The sequence below is a fragment of the Eutrigla gurnardus genome (assembly GCF_963514095.1).
Source record: "Eutrigla gurnardus genome assembly, chromosome: 22".
In the NCBI taxonomy this organism is placed as follows: Eukaryota; Metazoa; Chordata; class Actinopteri; order Perciformes; family Triglidae; genus Eutrigla; species Eutrigla gurnardus.
In genome coordinates, this window is record NC_139933.1 from 16,381,375 (window position 1) to 16,398,809 (window position 17,435).

At 43.6% G+C, this 17,435-nt stretch overlaps 1 protein-coding gene across 1 annotated transcript in view; it reads left to right on the forward strand.

The window, feature by feature from the left end:
* Positions 1-17,435, forward strand: part of myo1d (myosin 1D) — a 78,215-nt gene that overhangs the window by 40,416 nt on the left and 20,364 nt on the right. Inside the window, exons 16-20 of the mRNA XM_084001842.1 lie at positions 1,604-1,811; positions 9,938-10,161; positions 10,821-10,959; positions 11,519-11,623; positions 11,721-11,834. Coding sequence (XP_083857968.1) covers positions 1,604-1,811; positions 9,938-10,161; positions 10,821-10,959; positions 11,519-11,623; positions 11,721-11,834 — 790 coding nt within the window. The remainder of the gene's footprint in view (positions 1-1,603; positions 1,812-9,937; positions 10,162-10,820; positions 10,960-11,518; positions 11,624-11,720; positions 11,835-17,435) is intronic.

Sequence of the window (17,435 nt, forward strand, 5' to 3'; positions counted from 1 at the left end):
TCATTATTTCATTCTGATTTCTGACTAGAAAACTTTGAGCCACGCTGCTCACCTGCATCTCAAATGTAATCTTTCGGTCTCCAGCTTTATGTGGCAGCTAGTGTTGAGCTGATGTCTGAATGCTGACAAATATCCATCAAAACATGTTGTGATGGCCTGTGTGGAGTTTGCATGTTCTCCCCGTGTAAGCGTGGGTTCTCTCCGGGTTCTCCGGCTTCCTCCCACAGTCCAAAGACATGCATGATAGGTTAATTGATTACTCTAAATTGCCCGTAGGTGTGAATGTGAGTGTGAATGGTTGTTTGTCTCTACATGTCTCCCTGTGATAGACTGGTTACCTGTCCAGGTGTACCCTACCTTCGCCCAATGATAGCTGGGATTGGCTCCAGCCCCCCCGCGACCCTGAATACAGGATAAGCGGTAGACGATGGATGGATGGAATAAATGTAGACATTTTGACTGAGGACTGATTGAGTTTGAGACGAGGTCTGCTCGCTGTGTGTGTGTTTGAGAGAGAGAGGACTATTGATCACAAGGTTCACTGTAAGTTAATAATATCCACATTATGACTCTTCACTACAGTCTCACGGTACGTTGATTTTGACAGATGTAGACTCTGGACTATTATTTAAATCTTTAGAGTGCTTCTTCATTTAACTTATTTGCGGAGGACGGGAGGTGATGCAACGACACCGGTGACACAATAAAATCACATAAGACCCAGAAAGCTTCACAGCGGTTGTGTAAGGGATGAGATCTTACAGCCTCATCTCTACGAAATCTGATCCGCACTGCATTTTAATAATCATTAGATGCTTCTTTCATAACGGTCCAACACATTATACCAACCAACGCTCCCTCGTTAGCAGCGACCTCATTCCCCCAGCTGTCACATTAACCCACATTAACAAACTTGGAAGGAGGATTGATCAACGAGCCTTTTGCGTAACAGACAAGTCACCCCCCCTCGCTGATGTACCTGGTGTTACAGCACTGCTTTGTCAGCTGTGAAGTGAAGAGGCGACGCTGCTGTCCTGGAATATCCTCAGAATCTCCACTATTTCTGTACTTTAGGTTTACTTTGTCGTTTTCAACTTTTTAATACACGGTTATTTGACTGTCATCGCTTTTGTAAAACACAGGGTTTTCATTTAGTGGCAGCGATGGTCCTTCCTCCTCCTGAGGAATGACTTCTTTTTTTGTGTCAACGCTGCTTGTTGTAAATGCAGACTGCACGCCAGCAGCACAAGCTGTTTCAGGATCAACTCTGCTCCATAAAGAAGAGAAAAAAAGACATAAAGTTGTATTCTGGCTTACTGTAGTAATTAAGAAGATCTATACAGCAGCGTACGGTGTTCAACGGCCCACTTTCCTGCTCATCCAGATGTTGTATGATGAGGAAACAGGATGAAAAAACATCATTTTATGCAAACAGACACGAATAAAAGGTTCAGTTACAGAAAGTTTCAGAAATGAGAAGTTGACCTGTATCAGTGTGTATTCCTCACTGACAAAGTTTGTGTTGTTTATTTTGTATTAACTTAAGGAAAAGCAATGAAAGTTAAATAAGAACACTTATACGCCCCCTTTGCCTCTCCTCCAGATACAAGATGATCTCGGAGTTCACATGGCCGAACCACGACCTCCCTTCGGACAAGGATGCGGTGAAGAGGCTGCTGCAGGGCTGTGGATTTGACCACGACGTGGCCTACGGCAAAACCAAGGTCTTCATCCGGACCCCACGGACTCTCTTCAGCCTGGAGGAGCAGCGGGTGGAGATGGTGCAGAGAATCGTCCTCTTCCTCCAGAAGGTGAGAGGTCGACCGCCTCACGGTCGCGTATGACGTCAGACGCCGCGAGTAGCTGATGCTTTTATCGCTCTGACCTCGGATGTAAATGGCAAAGCTGTTAAGAATCCACTGAATTATTATGTCTCTTTCTTTTCATGGTTTTCCTCTCCTGATTGAATTTAAACCAGTGAACCAAATTAGCAACACACCTATTAGTGTTCTCATCGAGATTCACCAAAGCAGATGTATCATTTGCATCCATCCATCCATCCATCCATTGTCTACTGTTTATCCTGTATTCAGGGTCGCGGGGGGGGCTTGAGCCGATCCCAGTTGTCATTGGGCGAAGGCAGGGCATTGATATCTTATTTTATTTCCCTCAGGTGAAGGTTTTTCACCCACACATCTCTTGGAAAGTAGCGAGTGGATTCAGATTCATGTTCCTTTTATCTGATTTAAAAAAACGCTATTACCATTAAAGTCCAGCTGAAATGAGAAAATGCCCTTTAAACCTTTTAATCCTCCGTCATACTGTTGATCTTTTTAACATTAAATGTTAAATATGCCACACATTTGTTTTTACAAATTTCTTCTCATTTTATATCAAAATCTATCTAAAATATATTTCTCTTCTGGGAAAACTCAATACGAAGCAAATCTGCAACTTTTTCTTATTTGTTCGGCTTATTTTCTGTAACAAATTTACTGGTGGAATCAGCGAGCTCGGTGGCAAATTCCTACACACCGCGCTGCATTTTAATTGAAAGGGAAACCTGAAAGGTCTTTTCCAGCCATATTATAACTCCTGCAGCAGATTGATTGGTTGACCTCGCTATCGATCTGCGTAACCCTTGGTTGGCTCTTCCCACGGAGCGTCCCTCCCACCTCTCCCTCGGGAGAAGCCTATCTTGTATCTCCCAGGATGAGAGACATCCCAGAGGAGTCGCCACCAAAACAAACCTGGTAGTTAATCTTGCCCTCTGTCAGACACGCATGTGTGCGCTTCACACACACGCGAGCACACAAAATCAAATGGCGGCATTGACTCCGTTTCCATCACGCTGTTCCCCGAACAAACATCCCGGACTCGAGTCTGATCTGCTGCGCCAAGCCAATCCCCTTATCAGCACCTGGCACACGGACCAGCCTTCTGCCAGCCGGGGCGGCGGCGCCAGGGCCGCCTGTCAGCCCGCCGCTGAGGCTCAAACACACGGATTTATAATAATAACCACTCAGCTCGGCCCATCAAACAGCCACATAACACCAGACGTGTGGAGGTGCTCCTTGTGGTCGCCTCCACCTCTGAGGAGGAGCTGGAGTCGGGACTGGGGCTTGAGGAGGGGACTTTTAATCCCGCAGTTCTCTCCCGTCCTTCAATCCTCTCAGCCTGACCTGAAGCGCATCACAATCAGGCCCTGGTGCATTGTGGGTGATACATCCTCACTCGTATACAGCCATCTCCATCATTGCCACTTTAAGAAATGGAACCTGGAAGGAGAGAAAAAAAAAAGAAAAAAGGCACAAAATCCAACATAAATACAGATGTTATAAATTAAAGATGGGCGGCCCCCACCTTCCCTCAGTGTTATAATGAATATTTCATAAATTCAAGCTCAGTCATCCAGATCACAATAACGTCCCGCTTGTCAGAGCAGCGGCGATGACGAGAAGCCCCCCCCCCACCCACGTGTATTCTTAATTGCTTTCCAAGCCTGACATAGTCTCCGTGCAGCAGTAGGTTTATTAGATGTGGTGAGTGTTATGTCTTGGGTAGTCAAGCTTTCATAGCGTGGCCACGGGGAGTGTGTGTGTGTGTGTGTGTGTGTGTGTGTGTGTGTGTGTGGGGGGGGGGGGGGGGGGGGCTAGTCTGAGCATGGGCTAAATGAAAATTAAAGGAGAGCATTTTTGCGTTGTTTCCCAGTGGATGACTTGTGTCGTGCTAATAGCTCAAATCTTGTTCCCGACATGCAGAGTAACGTGTGGATCGCTCTGTGCAGACCTTTCTCGTGAACAGCGAGCTACTTAGTGCCATGCTAGCACCGCCTCCGCTTAACGGTCCAGAACTGATCCGTCTCCTGCTAGACCTCAGCAGAAACATGATCCCCCCTGAACCTGCAAAAGTGTTTAGCTTATCACCCAAAGCTCTCACCGGGTGAGAACGCTGCAGCCGATCAGAAGAGGGTTTTTTGTTTTTTTTTTGTTGAGAAGAGGAAATGCATCCCGTACTACATCTTCCCTCTTTTCTCTTCATTCTGTAATTGTCGGGTGATCGATTTTTAAAGAAAAGCCCGGTTTGAAAATGATTGTCCGAAGGCTCCAGAATCGACCGAATCTGTCCTTCTTCAATGCTGCGAGCTAAAAATATCCTACAGTAGACAACTTCTTTGGCAAGTCAATAAAAGACTGTAACCATGGGTCTTTCTCCATGGCAACTGATTCCAGGCACACAGCCAAAGTTTACTGCTTTTTTTGTCTCCAAATCCTCACAAAACACTTTTTTTTTTTTTTTTTTTATCAAATTCAGAGCTAACAACAAATATAAAAAATGTATAAAAAAATGGAATTGATCTGAGGGGGAAAAATAGATAATGTGCATCAATGTTTTATAATAAATTACATTTTAAGTGTAAGTGACTGGATGGTAATAGATCGGCACACAAAATGTTTTTAGGATTAAAATGAATAAATGGAAAGAAAATATATAAAAACATATTCAAGGGTTCCACCTAGCAATTTCTTCTCATGATTAATTAATCTGCTCATTATTTTCTTTATTAATGGTTTGGTCTTTAAAATCAGTTTGATCCGTTCCAGTTCGTCTTCAGTACTGTCTCTTCCAATTAGAGCTTTTTTTCGTGTTCAACATCACTTTGAGCTGCTTTCTTTCACGTCGTCGTCGGATCATCAGCCCCGAGCGCCGACGTGTTTCTGGTTGTTATGATCGCAGGAATGAGGATCGGTGTATTACAGCTGTGTGTGCTGCTCACCCAACACTTTATTGATTTATGATAATGGCTGCCGGCCTGTTCCTCGGCCCGGTGTCTCCCTGTGACGGGCTGTGGTCAGACCAAACCCTCCCCCCGTGTGCATCCAGCATGTCACTGGAAAAACCAGCTCAATATCCCCCAGAGGACGTGGAAACTCAGGCGTTCAGCACCGGACTGCAAGTCGAGTGTGTCGATGGTGCAGACCGGCCGATCCGTCTCTCCCCCTCCGGGTGACAACACGGTGAAGAATTGTTTTTGTATCGGACCTTAAATTGCCGACACTGCAGTTAAAGGCCTTTTATTAGAGCTGCAATCCCAATACTTCTACATTAAAGACATTCGGTTCTGCTGAACACAACATCCCAACCTTCCACCTCCAGTCCCCCCCCTTCAAGTATAACCCCAGCAATCTGGCCCACTTTGTTGCTACGAAAAGATCCCCCAATCTGGCTTTGATGAGCTCGTAAATCCCGGCCCCTGGAGCACGTTGAGGGCAGGCTTTACGATGGCAGAGTCTCTAAAAGGATGATCAGATGGCTTTATTGGCTGGGAGAGGAGGGGGGGGCGGACCGTCGGGGGTCTTGATTTATCCCCGAGAGTCATCTTCATCAGCTCGCCAGCATCATCGCCGGTTGAGAGGCAGAAAAGGCGTGTTTGCGTGGTCGACTGTATGATTCCATCATAATTCTAGCCTCTTTCCACCTGTCTCCCACCTTAATGAGGCTCCGAAGACACTTATGTCCGCTGTTACCTGATTCATTGTTGCTTTATGGTCTTTTTTTATTCCCTGCTTTGCTTCTCACCTCCAGCTGCGGTCGAACACAACGTAATTAGCGATCCGTTGCGGTAGATAAACACAGTTGTCAATCTGGCATCCGGCCGAGCACCATGTGGGTGTTATCACCCGCCAGACGTCTTAACTCAGCCCCTCATGGAGAATCTGATTTGGCCACTTTTTTGCTTTTGTGTATCATGTGAGCACATATGGGGTGGGACACTTTCAGTGTGTGTGTGTGTGTGTGTGTGTGTGTGTATGTCACACATCAAAATCTCTAAGTCTTGAATACAGGCTGGCCAATCACAGTGCAGCATCAGCCAGCTCGGACCAGGCTCCTACGACTATCTTGTGTCAGACGTTCTTCATTTAGTCATGGTTAAACGTGTAACAGTGATAATTCTTCTGGTTCTGAAAATTGAAGCCAAAGCTGAAATGCTTTAAACTGTCATTCTCTCTGCTGGCCCCTGGTGGCCAATCCTCTGATTGTATAGAAGTCGATGAGAAAATGGTCCTACTTCTCTCTTGATGTATTATCTCAGTAAACATTGTAAACATGAGTTTATGGTCTCAATCTCTAGTTTCAAGTCTTCTTCAATCCAGCATGATGTTCATTTAGTACATTATGGTCCATTTAGAGTCCAACAGACCAGAAAGCAGGGGATGCTTAAGGGGGCGGGGCTACCTGCTGATTGACAGGTCGTTACCAAACTAATAGCTACTAAGATTTCTTTAACACTAATACTATTTCTTCAGGGAGGGCAGTTAGTGAGGGCTCCATGGAATAACGGCAGGGGACGGGGCTTAGTAAGGGTTTAAGCAATAATTTATTAAAAAAACATCCTTAAAATAAATCAAATTAGTTGGCAAATAGAAAATAAACAATTTTTATCAAGAGGATTTAAAAATCAGGAAGGAAGGGGAGACAAAAAGTAAACAGTCTGGATTATGTGCCATTACTATGGTCTTCGGACTGTAAACCCAATCACTGTGGATTAAACTGTGTAATTATAGGATGCTACAGCCAGATAACATGGGACACAACTTTGTGTTATTGTGATGATGCATAAATCATCTCAGGCTTGTCATCTCAGAGTGACAATTACATTTCTGTTAGGTAATAACTGACCTCGTTGCACACGGTCGTCATTATATAAAATACTCATTGTGTTTGTTTTTCAGTGTCAAGGTGAAGTATATGAGTAACATCCTAGTTGTTATGTTATATAGTATAGTATAATAAAAGTAATACATTCTGTGCGTAAAATGAATCGAGGATTCTGGGAAATATGATGATATGAATGTGAGATGGAGCTCCAACATGAAAATAGTGGCTTAAATAATGTATATCGATGTACGAATCAGGCTTGTTGGATTTCTAGTGCCAACTATTAAAAAGTTTAAGCACAATGACAGTCGAGCATTTCCTCCGTGTTGAAGTTTGACCCGAAGCCGGCACCGGAAAGTTCTGCCTCATTTTATTGTCACACTCTGCATTTAAATGAAAGTGCTTTTTAACGTTAGGCTCACCGAGTAAAAAGCCCTTCGGCCCTCCCACCAATGTCACCCTGAACACCGGGAGTCATCTCGGGGGTCGATTCATGATGAGTCGCCGCTCCTCTTTGCTCGTGCTCATCCATTATGTATTAGAGGAAGAGAGGATGAGGTCCTGGGCCGCCGTTGTACCGGAGAAGCACCGCTTGAGACTTAAAATAACGCCGGGTTAGAGGAGCTATTTTTAGACCTGAATCCATGTTAGTTGCTTTGTGGAGACATGAAGAAATAAACATAATCTTTAGATGTCAATAAAGTAAGATAAGGTTTCAGAGGAAGAAAGGCAACACATAACAGGTGATTGAATATAAAACTATGTTTATGTTTCAGGTAATTAAATGGGGTTTTTAATTGTGTTTTAATGTCAATTAATTGGTAATCAGGCCCTTATGAATCCTTATGACACTTATTAACGTGTGTTTATACGGCTGTGTAAGGGTTAATAATAGTATTATAAACTCTTAAGATTATAAGACATTTATAAGCCTTTGTTAACATTTTTATACAGTTTAAGAGTTTGTAAAAAAAAGGTTTCCAATAATTAATGATATTAGTATTTATCTAACTTAACTATTTCTTGTTGAAACCTTTTAAGCTTTTATTACTACATACTTAATTATGCATTTATCAGCAGTTAACTATGCGTGTATTCATGGTTAACTATGCTAAAGTAAGAACAATGCCGTTTAAAGGTTAAAACAATTGTTTACTATGCATTTATTAACAGTTAACTATGATTTTGTTGCCGGATCTAAAGCATTTAAAGTTCCTTATAAACTTTATTATTATAAATAATAATAATAATAATAATAATAATAACCTCTTAATACATAATACAGTATACTATACAGAGTGTATTAACCATAATAAGGCATTGTTATTGCATCAGAGCCAGTCGCTGCAAATGACTAGCTGTAAATACGTGCATAGTTAACCACTAATAAATGCATACTAAAGGTTAATAAAGGTGTAACGATGATAATGGGTAACTTTAACTCAATAAATGTTATAAGAATTATAAGAAACTCATGAGGCTATTATTAACATTCTTAAGAAGGTTAAAGACTTGTTTATAATGCTATTATTGACACTTTATTAAGAGGTTAAAGCATATTATAAGGATGGTCGGGGGCCTTATCATCTAATAAATAATACTTATTTACATTATTTGTTACAAGGACCTTGATTTATAACCAAGATGGATAATCCCTCAGACTGTTGGACTTCTTATCTTCCATATCAGTCTTTTGTTATTTCTACGCTTATAATAATCAACTGAAATCAGAGCTTTCATCTACAGAAACCAGACCAGCAGGTTTTAGTCTGGACTTGGATTCCTGACGGGGCTGATTTCAGATTACCGGACATAACGCATGATTACATGAACCACATTCAAGCTTCTCTCTCTGAAGAAGACGTGTGATTTAACGGCTGACTGGTGACTCTCAGTGATCCTTTAGTTACAGAACCCTCGTTATGTTAAAAAAGTGACATTTCACGTTACAACAAAAGGCCAAAGTGCAAGTCAAACACACATTTACTGCCGATGCATTTGCAAAAGGTTATTGTGAATGAATCGTCTGCCTCCATATCCTGGCGGTGCTCGGCTTCATGTTTATTACAGTGCCGTCTCATCAGGTGAAAACCGCCTCCTCCACAGTTTTAAAATGCAAATGAGAGAAATGATTTTGTGTGCCGAAGCGGCGCCCCCACACTTTGAAAAGATTAAATATTCACGATCTCCGGCATCGCTTCACGTTTCACTTCCCTGATGTTCAGTAGATGAACCTCTGAGATATTGACTTTGATTTGTGGCGCTAAAACACTCCGTCACTGAATATTCAGGATTATTTCGGTACAGTGGAGTCAATTGTAACCGTGAACAGGGGGAGAGAGCATATGGTGGTGATTTTAGTGAGGGGCGGATCAGGAGTGATGGGTCCCGGGGGTCTCACTACCATCTATTATTCATGTTTTAGAGGGTCTGATAGCCACTCAACCTATGTTTGGTTACAGGCGGGTTTCGGGGTCCTTAGTTCAGACTGATCTATGTTATTCAAACATCACGGGCGCTGATGTAAGAAATAAACATGTTGCAACAAAGAAATTGTTGCAAATTAAGAAAAAAGCATGTAACAATACACAATTGTTTATTACCTTTTACGGCTGTATTTATAGCTGTATTTATAGCTGTATTCTAGACTTTGATTTAGATTTTAGTACAAAGGTCATTTGTCTTTTTGCCGTGCATCATGGGGAATGTAGGCTGTTTTGCTTCCATAGCACGTCTTCTGTCAGACTAAAGGAAAGAAAACATCCAAAATAGACATTTAAGTCTATTTTCATTCTGTGTCTACTAATTCCACCTTTAGTGAAAATGCATGAATTTAAACATAACATTCCAGAAAACTTCTAATATGTGAAATAATTGTCTTCATGTAAGTAATCAGCTGGGGAGTTTCATGGTGAATCGAAAACATTTTTTGTTTTTAAGGTATTTACTGAGTGCAAAAACCTTTAGACTTTAACATCTCAACAAATGAAACAAACATTTTGGACATGGCTTTATTCATTGTTCAAATTTCTTCTCTGCAAATAAGACATAAAATAAAACGGTGCCTTCTCTGCATATTTAAAGGTACATTTCAAAAAACGTATTGTCTGAATGTCGGTAATCAAGCAGGAAAGTTTCATGGTATCTTTTACTTAAAATGTTTAACCTATGAAAAGTCAGGATATCTCAGCCTTTGATCTTTATTTATTTTAATAATCTGTCTGTCTAATCCATAATTTGCAGTTCCGTGTTAATTATGTCGCCCCCTTGTGTCCAGGTGTGGCGGGGCACCATCGCCAGAATGCGATACCGGCGGATGAGGGCGGCCCTCGTCATCCTGCGGGCCTACCGGCGCTACAAGGTCAGATCTTATGTCCGCGAGGTCAACCGGCGCTTCCGGAACGTGCGGTCCATGAAGGACTACGGCCGGCACGTCAAGTGGCCGACGCCCCCCAAAGTCCTGCGCAAGTTCGAGGAGTCGCTCAGGAGCATCTACAACAGGTATGATTGCTGGCATGTCAACAACCAGAGAAAGGTTTTTTTATATATAAGTATATTATTATTATGATTATAGTAATATTTATTTTATTTATTATCATTATTATTATATATCGTATCTATATTTGTGCTGAGTGGGTCATTTTAAAGAGCAGATTAAAGGTTTATTGTCTGAAATAAAAAGTAAAACTGCGTTTAAGGGTTTAAAAATACACCCTCCTATATCCTCAATTTCAACGTTAAAACAGAGGCAGAGGATGATCGTCTTCAGCAACGTTTTTAAAATGACTTTCTTTTTATAAATGAAAATCACTTTTCCTGAATTGTCTGAACTAAAAGTGTGTCCGACCCGACGGCGGGAGGAAACACACACACGGCCTGCAGTGTTGTTTTCCGTCCAGATGAGTCCGTCTGAAGCATCTTACACATGTTTCCTTCTGCCTCCGGCTCACACTGGCCATTGATTTTCCTCCTCCATCAAAGACTCATCACTGCCTTTCATCCCGACGTCTGTTAGTTTGCCTTTCTCTGTTTGAAACCGGATGAAGTGCGAATAAATCGCCTTCGTGCAGAATAACGCCGGCTGTCGGGACGTGTGAGTGAAAGGTCGGTAGGAGCTCTGAGTTCTCTCTCTTTGTGTGTTTGGATGCGTTGACCTCCAGGTGGTGGGCGTGGACGCTGATCAAAGGCCTCTCTCCAGAAGAGGCCCTGCAGGTGAGGGCCAAGGTGGCCAGCCTGGAGGCCCTGAAGGGCCACAGGGCAGACTTGGGGCTGCAGAGGGCCTGGGAAGGAAACTACCTGGTGAGTAGATGGGCTGTGTGTGTGTGTGTGTGTGTGTGTGTGTGTGTGTGTGTGTGTGTGTGTTATCCTATAAACCGAACCAATTGCAATTCACAATATTCTTCCATAATCATAATCCAAAAATGCGTTAAATGCCACGAAAACCGTCTGGAATCACTTTAAGAAATACATGTTTTATTGCATCTCTTTAGTGGGAAAAACCCTAAAAATAGAAATAAAGGATGAATAAATGTAAAAAGAAATAGCAACATTGTGTGTTTTGTTCATCCACGTCACCTCTGCTATGTGGCTCGTGTGATTGGATAGAAATTGACCCCCTTCTGATACAAAACGATGTCTGCCAATCAGCTGTCATTAAACGACTTATGCCGATTCCAAGTTCCGTTATGAGGAAATGGATAACACTTTTTTTTTAACGTGTGTCGTGTCTGCGTTGGTCAAAGACTGTAAATGTTGAACTTGTCTTTTAAACGATAAATGATTCAGTAGGAGATTCATGATGTCCGTATCATATGGAATGGGATGAAAGCCACGCTGTGTTTGTGTTTGTGTCCGACAGAAGCGAGACAGCCCCGACGCCGCTTCATCCTTCACGCTGGTTTCCAGCGAGCTGCAGCGGAAAGACAAGTTCATGAGGGTTTTGTTCTCCTGCAACGTGCGTAAGGTAGCAAGCGCTCATCCTGTCTCTAACCACAAACAACCCGACTGCCCCTGGTCTCCCTGCAGGCTGTCTACATGTGTGTGTGTTCTGTGTTTGCCAGATCAACCGCTTCCACAAGGCGGAGGACCGGGCGGTGCTCGTCACTGACCGCCACCTGTACAAGCTGGACCCCCTGAAGCAGTACAAACCCATGAAGAGCATCCCCCTCTACAACGTATGGTTCCTCTCAGCCTCTTCCTCTGTCACACACACTCATAGACGCAGGTGGAACAGCATGTCGGTGCAAAGAGGTTTCACATAGAAGAGATCTTCTAGATGCACAACCATAAAACACGGTTTCCCATGCAGCAGATAAGAGTGAACGTGGTTTATGCACAACTGCTTTTGATTTAACACTGCTGATTTTACCGGCTCAGAAAGCAGAGTGTTGTGATTCATCTGAAGTGCGGAGGTACGGATGTCATGACAACGTAGTTGTATTTCTGCAACCCATTATCGCTTCCGAGAATTTCCATGAATTTAAAATGAATAAAAAAAGATGGACAAATTAATAGAGGATAAGCATCAGTCATTTAGATGAACTGTTTGATATGGAAAACGCTGCTTCTGGCCAAGTTTAATTACAGCGGCTTCCTCGTTATACAAAGATCCTTCCAGAATAAGAGCTTCTCTCGGCCTCTTCATTAGAATAAACTGTGTGAATAGTTTAATTATTCAAGACCCGGTGCATTAATAGGATTATGTTCAACATGCTTCTCATAGTGTCATTTACATTTCTGTGAATGTGCACTAGAGTTCTGCATGTCCAAAACAGAGACATTTTACTTAATCAATAGACAATTAAGGTCATTTAACAAGCACAAATCGTATTTTTGTGAAAGGAGGATTTGCATAATTTTTCCATTGAATCACTTTGCATTTTGGACTGTAAGTCAGACAAAACAGCTTGACATTTTCCTGACATTTTATAGACCGAACGATAATTTGAATATGGATTAATCGTGAGTTGCATCCCAACTGGAGACTCTCCGTTAGAAATGTTCCTTTTTTTATTGTGATGTTCTTGTACTTGATGTTTCCGTTGCTGGCGTTCGCGCTGCTGTCTGATTGCAGCTGCGGCCGAGGTGACGCTATTATCTCCGGTTTCAGGATCTCACCAGCCCCTAGTCCTGTGGCAACTTGTCAATATGCAAAAATCTCATTCGGCTTTCCAATTGGCTGCTTTTAATTCATATTCACACCGTCATAGGTCCGTTAAGGCCGGCTACATGCACACGGCACACGAGGCTGTCTCCATGGCAAATGTGTGTGTGTGTGTGTGTGTGTGTTGGCTTGTTGCTTTCACAAGCACTGACACAGTCTGTTGCATTTAAGGTGGAATGTATTTCCTTTTCTCTAGTTTTCTTATACGGTTTCATAAGCAGTTAAAAGTTCCTCACAGTAAATAAAATGGCAGTGTAATACTGGTGCCTCGTTTGACCTGCATAACGAGGCATCATAACAGACCATCCCTCAGGCAGGTCTGTCAGTTTGACCCTGCTGCGGTAAAATGAGGTTTCTAAATAGAGTCTGGAGCTTGGAGTACCACGTTTGTCCACAGGGACCGCCAAAATCAACAGGAAATAAAATAGAGTATCTTGAATGAGGTCTTTTTTTTCTCGTGACCTGCTCAGTCCCTATGCCCAAATATAAAAATCCAATAGACCCTTGCAAACGTAGTCATGGGGTTGAAGGTGAATGGAGAGGAGTAAAGCAGCATTTTAATAAGCTAATGGAGATCTCTCTGATTAAATCTCCTGTTTTGCTCCGCTGTGACACATTTATCGCCACGAACCTTGAAGGTGAGGCAGGACCGAGACAGGAAGTGTAGGGGTAACGCATTAATCTCCGAGACGAGCCCCCCCGTTGTCGTCTGGTGGAGTGAGTGAGATATGAGGCCGGTGTGTGTGTGTGTGTGGTGACAACTGTGACGAGACGCCAGAGTGTTGGATGTGACAAAAGTGACGAGAGGGAATTAGCAGAGAGACGGAGACGGACAAGCAAAGCCTGGAGCATCTGGGAGTGAACTGGGGAGAAGGGTTTGACACAGATGGTTGCAAAGAGAGGAGAGAGATTTTTTTAATTTTTATGTTAGTTATTGTTCATTCAACGGGAGTCACACACACACACACTGAGCTGAGACATAAGGCATATGGAGAGCTGTAAGCTGAGCTAGAAGTGCTGAAGTGACTTCAACTTGCATTCTCTCTGCTGGCCATCAGGGGGCGACTCCTCTGGTTGCAAAATTAAGTCCGATTTTATTGAAGTCTATGAGAAAATGACTCTACTTCTCTCTTGATGTATTATCTCAGTAAACATTGTACACATGAGATTATGGTCTCAATCTTCAAGTCTTCTTCAATCCAGCATGATGTTCATTTAGTACATTATAGTCCATTTAGAGTCCAACAGACCAGAAAGCAGGAGATGCTTTAGATCACAGTGTTGTTATGCAAATGCACGATTTCCTCCCGTATGTTTGTTTAAAAACTACAGTGAGCAGCTGTGTTTTTATAAAATATATAGTTACATTTTCTCTGGTTTGGGTCTTCTCAGCAGCAAATCCCTGGTTATAACCACGCCGCCCTGCTGTATCCAGAACACCGGGCCTTTTCAAATGTCACGCCGAGGGGGTGAGTCAAGTGGTCAAGGTGGTAAAAAGTGTAAACGCGGGTGAGACTTAGACATGTAGCAGAGGGTGGGGGGGTTGGGGGGGCAGATGGAGCCGAGCTGTAGGCCGAAAGCAGCGTGACGCGCAGCCATCGATCGGAGGAGGTCAAACAGAGGAGGAAGGCAGTTAGCTCATAGTTGATTAGCACCGGTAGGCTAACGCCGCAGCGTCTCCACGGCTGCCCGGCGCTGTGTGTTTACTGCTGCTCCTGCAGGGCGCCATGAGAGCTGATGGATGGCTGGTACTTAAGTGAGGAGCCAGCTACTGTCTGCCAAAGGATTTATACACCACGTTTGTGCAGCGCAAGTGAGATCATCACACGCCGTCTCCTCCAATAGAACGCATACTGATGAAGGAAAATGGTGGAATATCCGATATTTCCATCAGTGACTCATCTCCATTGTTTTTCACCATCTTTTCTTTCCTCATCAAGTACAATTTTCTATTTCTGCCTCCTCCCCCACCCAACCTCCCCTCACCCTTCTCCCCCTCCAGTTCCGTCTCCCCCCTTCCTCTCTCCTCTCTCTCGCTGCTGCCGCCGCCGCTTCTCTCTTCCCCTTGTTGTCATGCCAACTTCCCAAGAGACAGCGTTGTCATGGATACCGAGCGGCAGGGCAGATCAGCTGATGTCTGGTGTCGTTCAAGCATGTGCACAAATCAGTCTCCGCTCTTTTCTCTCCCCCTTTTTTTTGTCTCCCAGCGAGGCTTATTTGTGATCCCCGCGGCTCTCGTTCTCCTCTCGCTCTTCCTCACCTTTCATTTTCACCCCCCTCTTCAGTTCAGTCTGGTTCTTTCCTCCAACTTCCACCTCACACAGATGCAGTCATAGACTTGCAACTTGCATGCGGATCAAGAATCTTCAGTAAAACATCACTGACTGAAATCCACAACATCGTAGCTCGCTAAGTGATATAATTTAATCATAGAGCACAAAACCTTAACCCCCCCCTCCTCCACTTCTCTGTACAGGAATGTTGGGATGTGTTACATAACCCCTAATAACCACTAAGAATACACTGGAAGGACCTGCTGTTCAAACTGTCCTCATGACAACCAGAGCACTGGATCAGACCAGAGAGCACTCGACAGAAACCATTACAGTCCCATCCGCACATCCACGACGCGTCGGGTTGAGTTCACCCACAAGTGCTTTCATCACGCAAACCCAAACATATAGTAGAGCTGTGAGATGAGTCATATTCCCACATTTTCTCAAACATATTGAGTCGTGTTTTGAACACGAGGAAAATGAAAGAAACCTCTCTTCTACAACTGACAGACCTGCAATAGACTGTCAATGAGTAGGATATTAATGATGCAAGCATGTTGAGCATAAGGCCTCGCCAGACCGATCAGACCAGAGCCTGCAGGGAGGACTCAAGACCCTCATACGAGATCAAACCGTGAGACGAGTCCACCAGCAGTCAGTATCAAGCTTCAGCAACCAAAAATGTTGGCAGAAATGTTGGACCAAATGTGACAAGCTGCTGTGACCCACATCTCCAAACCATCTGCAATACGGCAGAAAACAATCCATGCCGCGTTCTAAAGTTGCCAAAACCCATATTTAGAGCGTTGCCATAGCAGCAAACAACTGTCTTCTCTGGGAAGATAAAGCAAAATATGCTTTAACGGAAGATACGTTCACCCTCCCTCTGTGTGTGTTGTGATCAGAGCTTCTCTGTGCTTTGTTTATGTGGCCCTCTTTGTGCGTTGCTGCTAGCTAATGCTAATCACGGCTGCTCTCAGGGCGACGTCTCTAACCACGTTGCAGAAGTGTAGCGCCCTCTCAGGAGGAAATCCCTCGTAGATACCCAACAATGAATTTAGCACCTCAAGGCGCCAACATTGAAATGCATATTAATTTTGCTGCCTGTCAGGGTCCAAGTACAAGGTGATGTACTCAATAGTGCATATTTTGCCTAAAACCCAAAGAACACCAGTTTGACATATTTGCTTGAAAGTGCGCCGTAATAAACAACCCAACATGCATTTTCTCAGCACGTAGAAGCCTTTTTGTTATCGACACAAACAAGTTGGCTGCACTAACGAGATGTATTATTATCATCCTCAAGTCGTCTCTGATTGCTGTGGGTCGGCCAGACCAACACTTGGACAGATGGCTCGGCAGATAAATGCCTCACATTTCAAACTGATTTGGTGAATCGAGGCAACAAAAAAAAAACTGTTTGACAAGGAAACAAATCAGAATGTATCATTACGCGACTCATTAGAACACTGTCTGTCGTTCCAATCAATTAGGCCTTTAATATAAATGTAAATGCAATCGGCTCCATGTAATTAACTGCGGGTGGATTGCGAGACGGAGGGGGCGTGGCTTCAGGCTTTAATTCACGGTGATTACGTGAAGTAGTTTGTTTCTAGAAGACATGTTGGAGCTAAATAAGCTAAGCTGGATGTTTAGCCGCCGGGAGCAACCTGTCTAAGCCCGTCCCCTCCCCAGACGGAGGATTTGTCTCAGCATCGCGGTCTAGTGAGAGGATGTTAATGTACCTGACTGGAGGCCCCGGGGCCGTTTCCTCCACATGCAGCACCTGAGACCGGCTCAGACAAATTAAGAGAGAAATAAATGGCTGGATACCTAAAGGCAAAGAATGAGAAAGGAGATGGAAAAGCTGGGCTAAACGGAAGACAGATAATAGTATAAAAGAGAGGAACGAGGGTTTAATGAGCTGCTTTCTCTCCAGAGATACGTTCACCTGCGAGGGTATCGGTTTTCTTCCTGTTGTGTCGACTGTGAAGATGTGTAAAGCTAAACAACCCGACCGCAAAACGGGGATTTCCCTGCCGCTCTCCTTGGTGTGTCGTCCTCAGAGTGGAACGATTGGAGCGGCCCGTCGGGATGCTGATCAATAAATCTTTACTGCGAGTGCTGATTTAAGCCTCGAGTGGGAGAAACCTGGAAGGTTACGATACAGAGCAGATACGGAGTGTTACGGCTTTTGCTTCGGCTCAGTTTTTTACAAGAGGTTCAATGTCTTTATGTGACAGATTTAATCTTAATGTAGCATGCACGATAAAAATCACATGCTAAAGAAGAAGTTAATCACAGCGTCACGGACATGTTTATTATTGGACTTAATG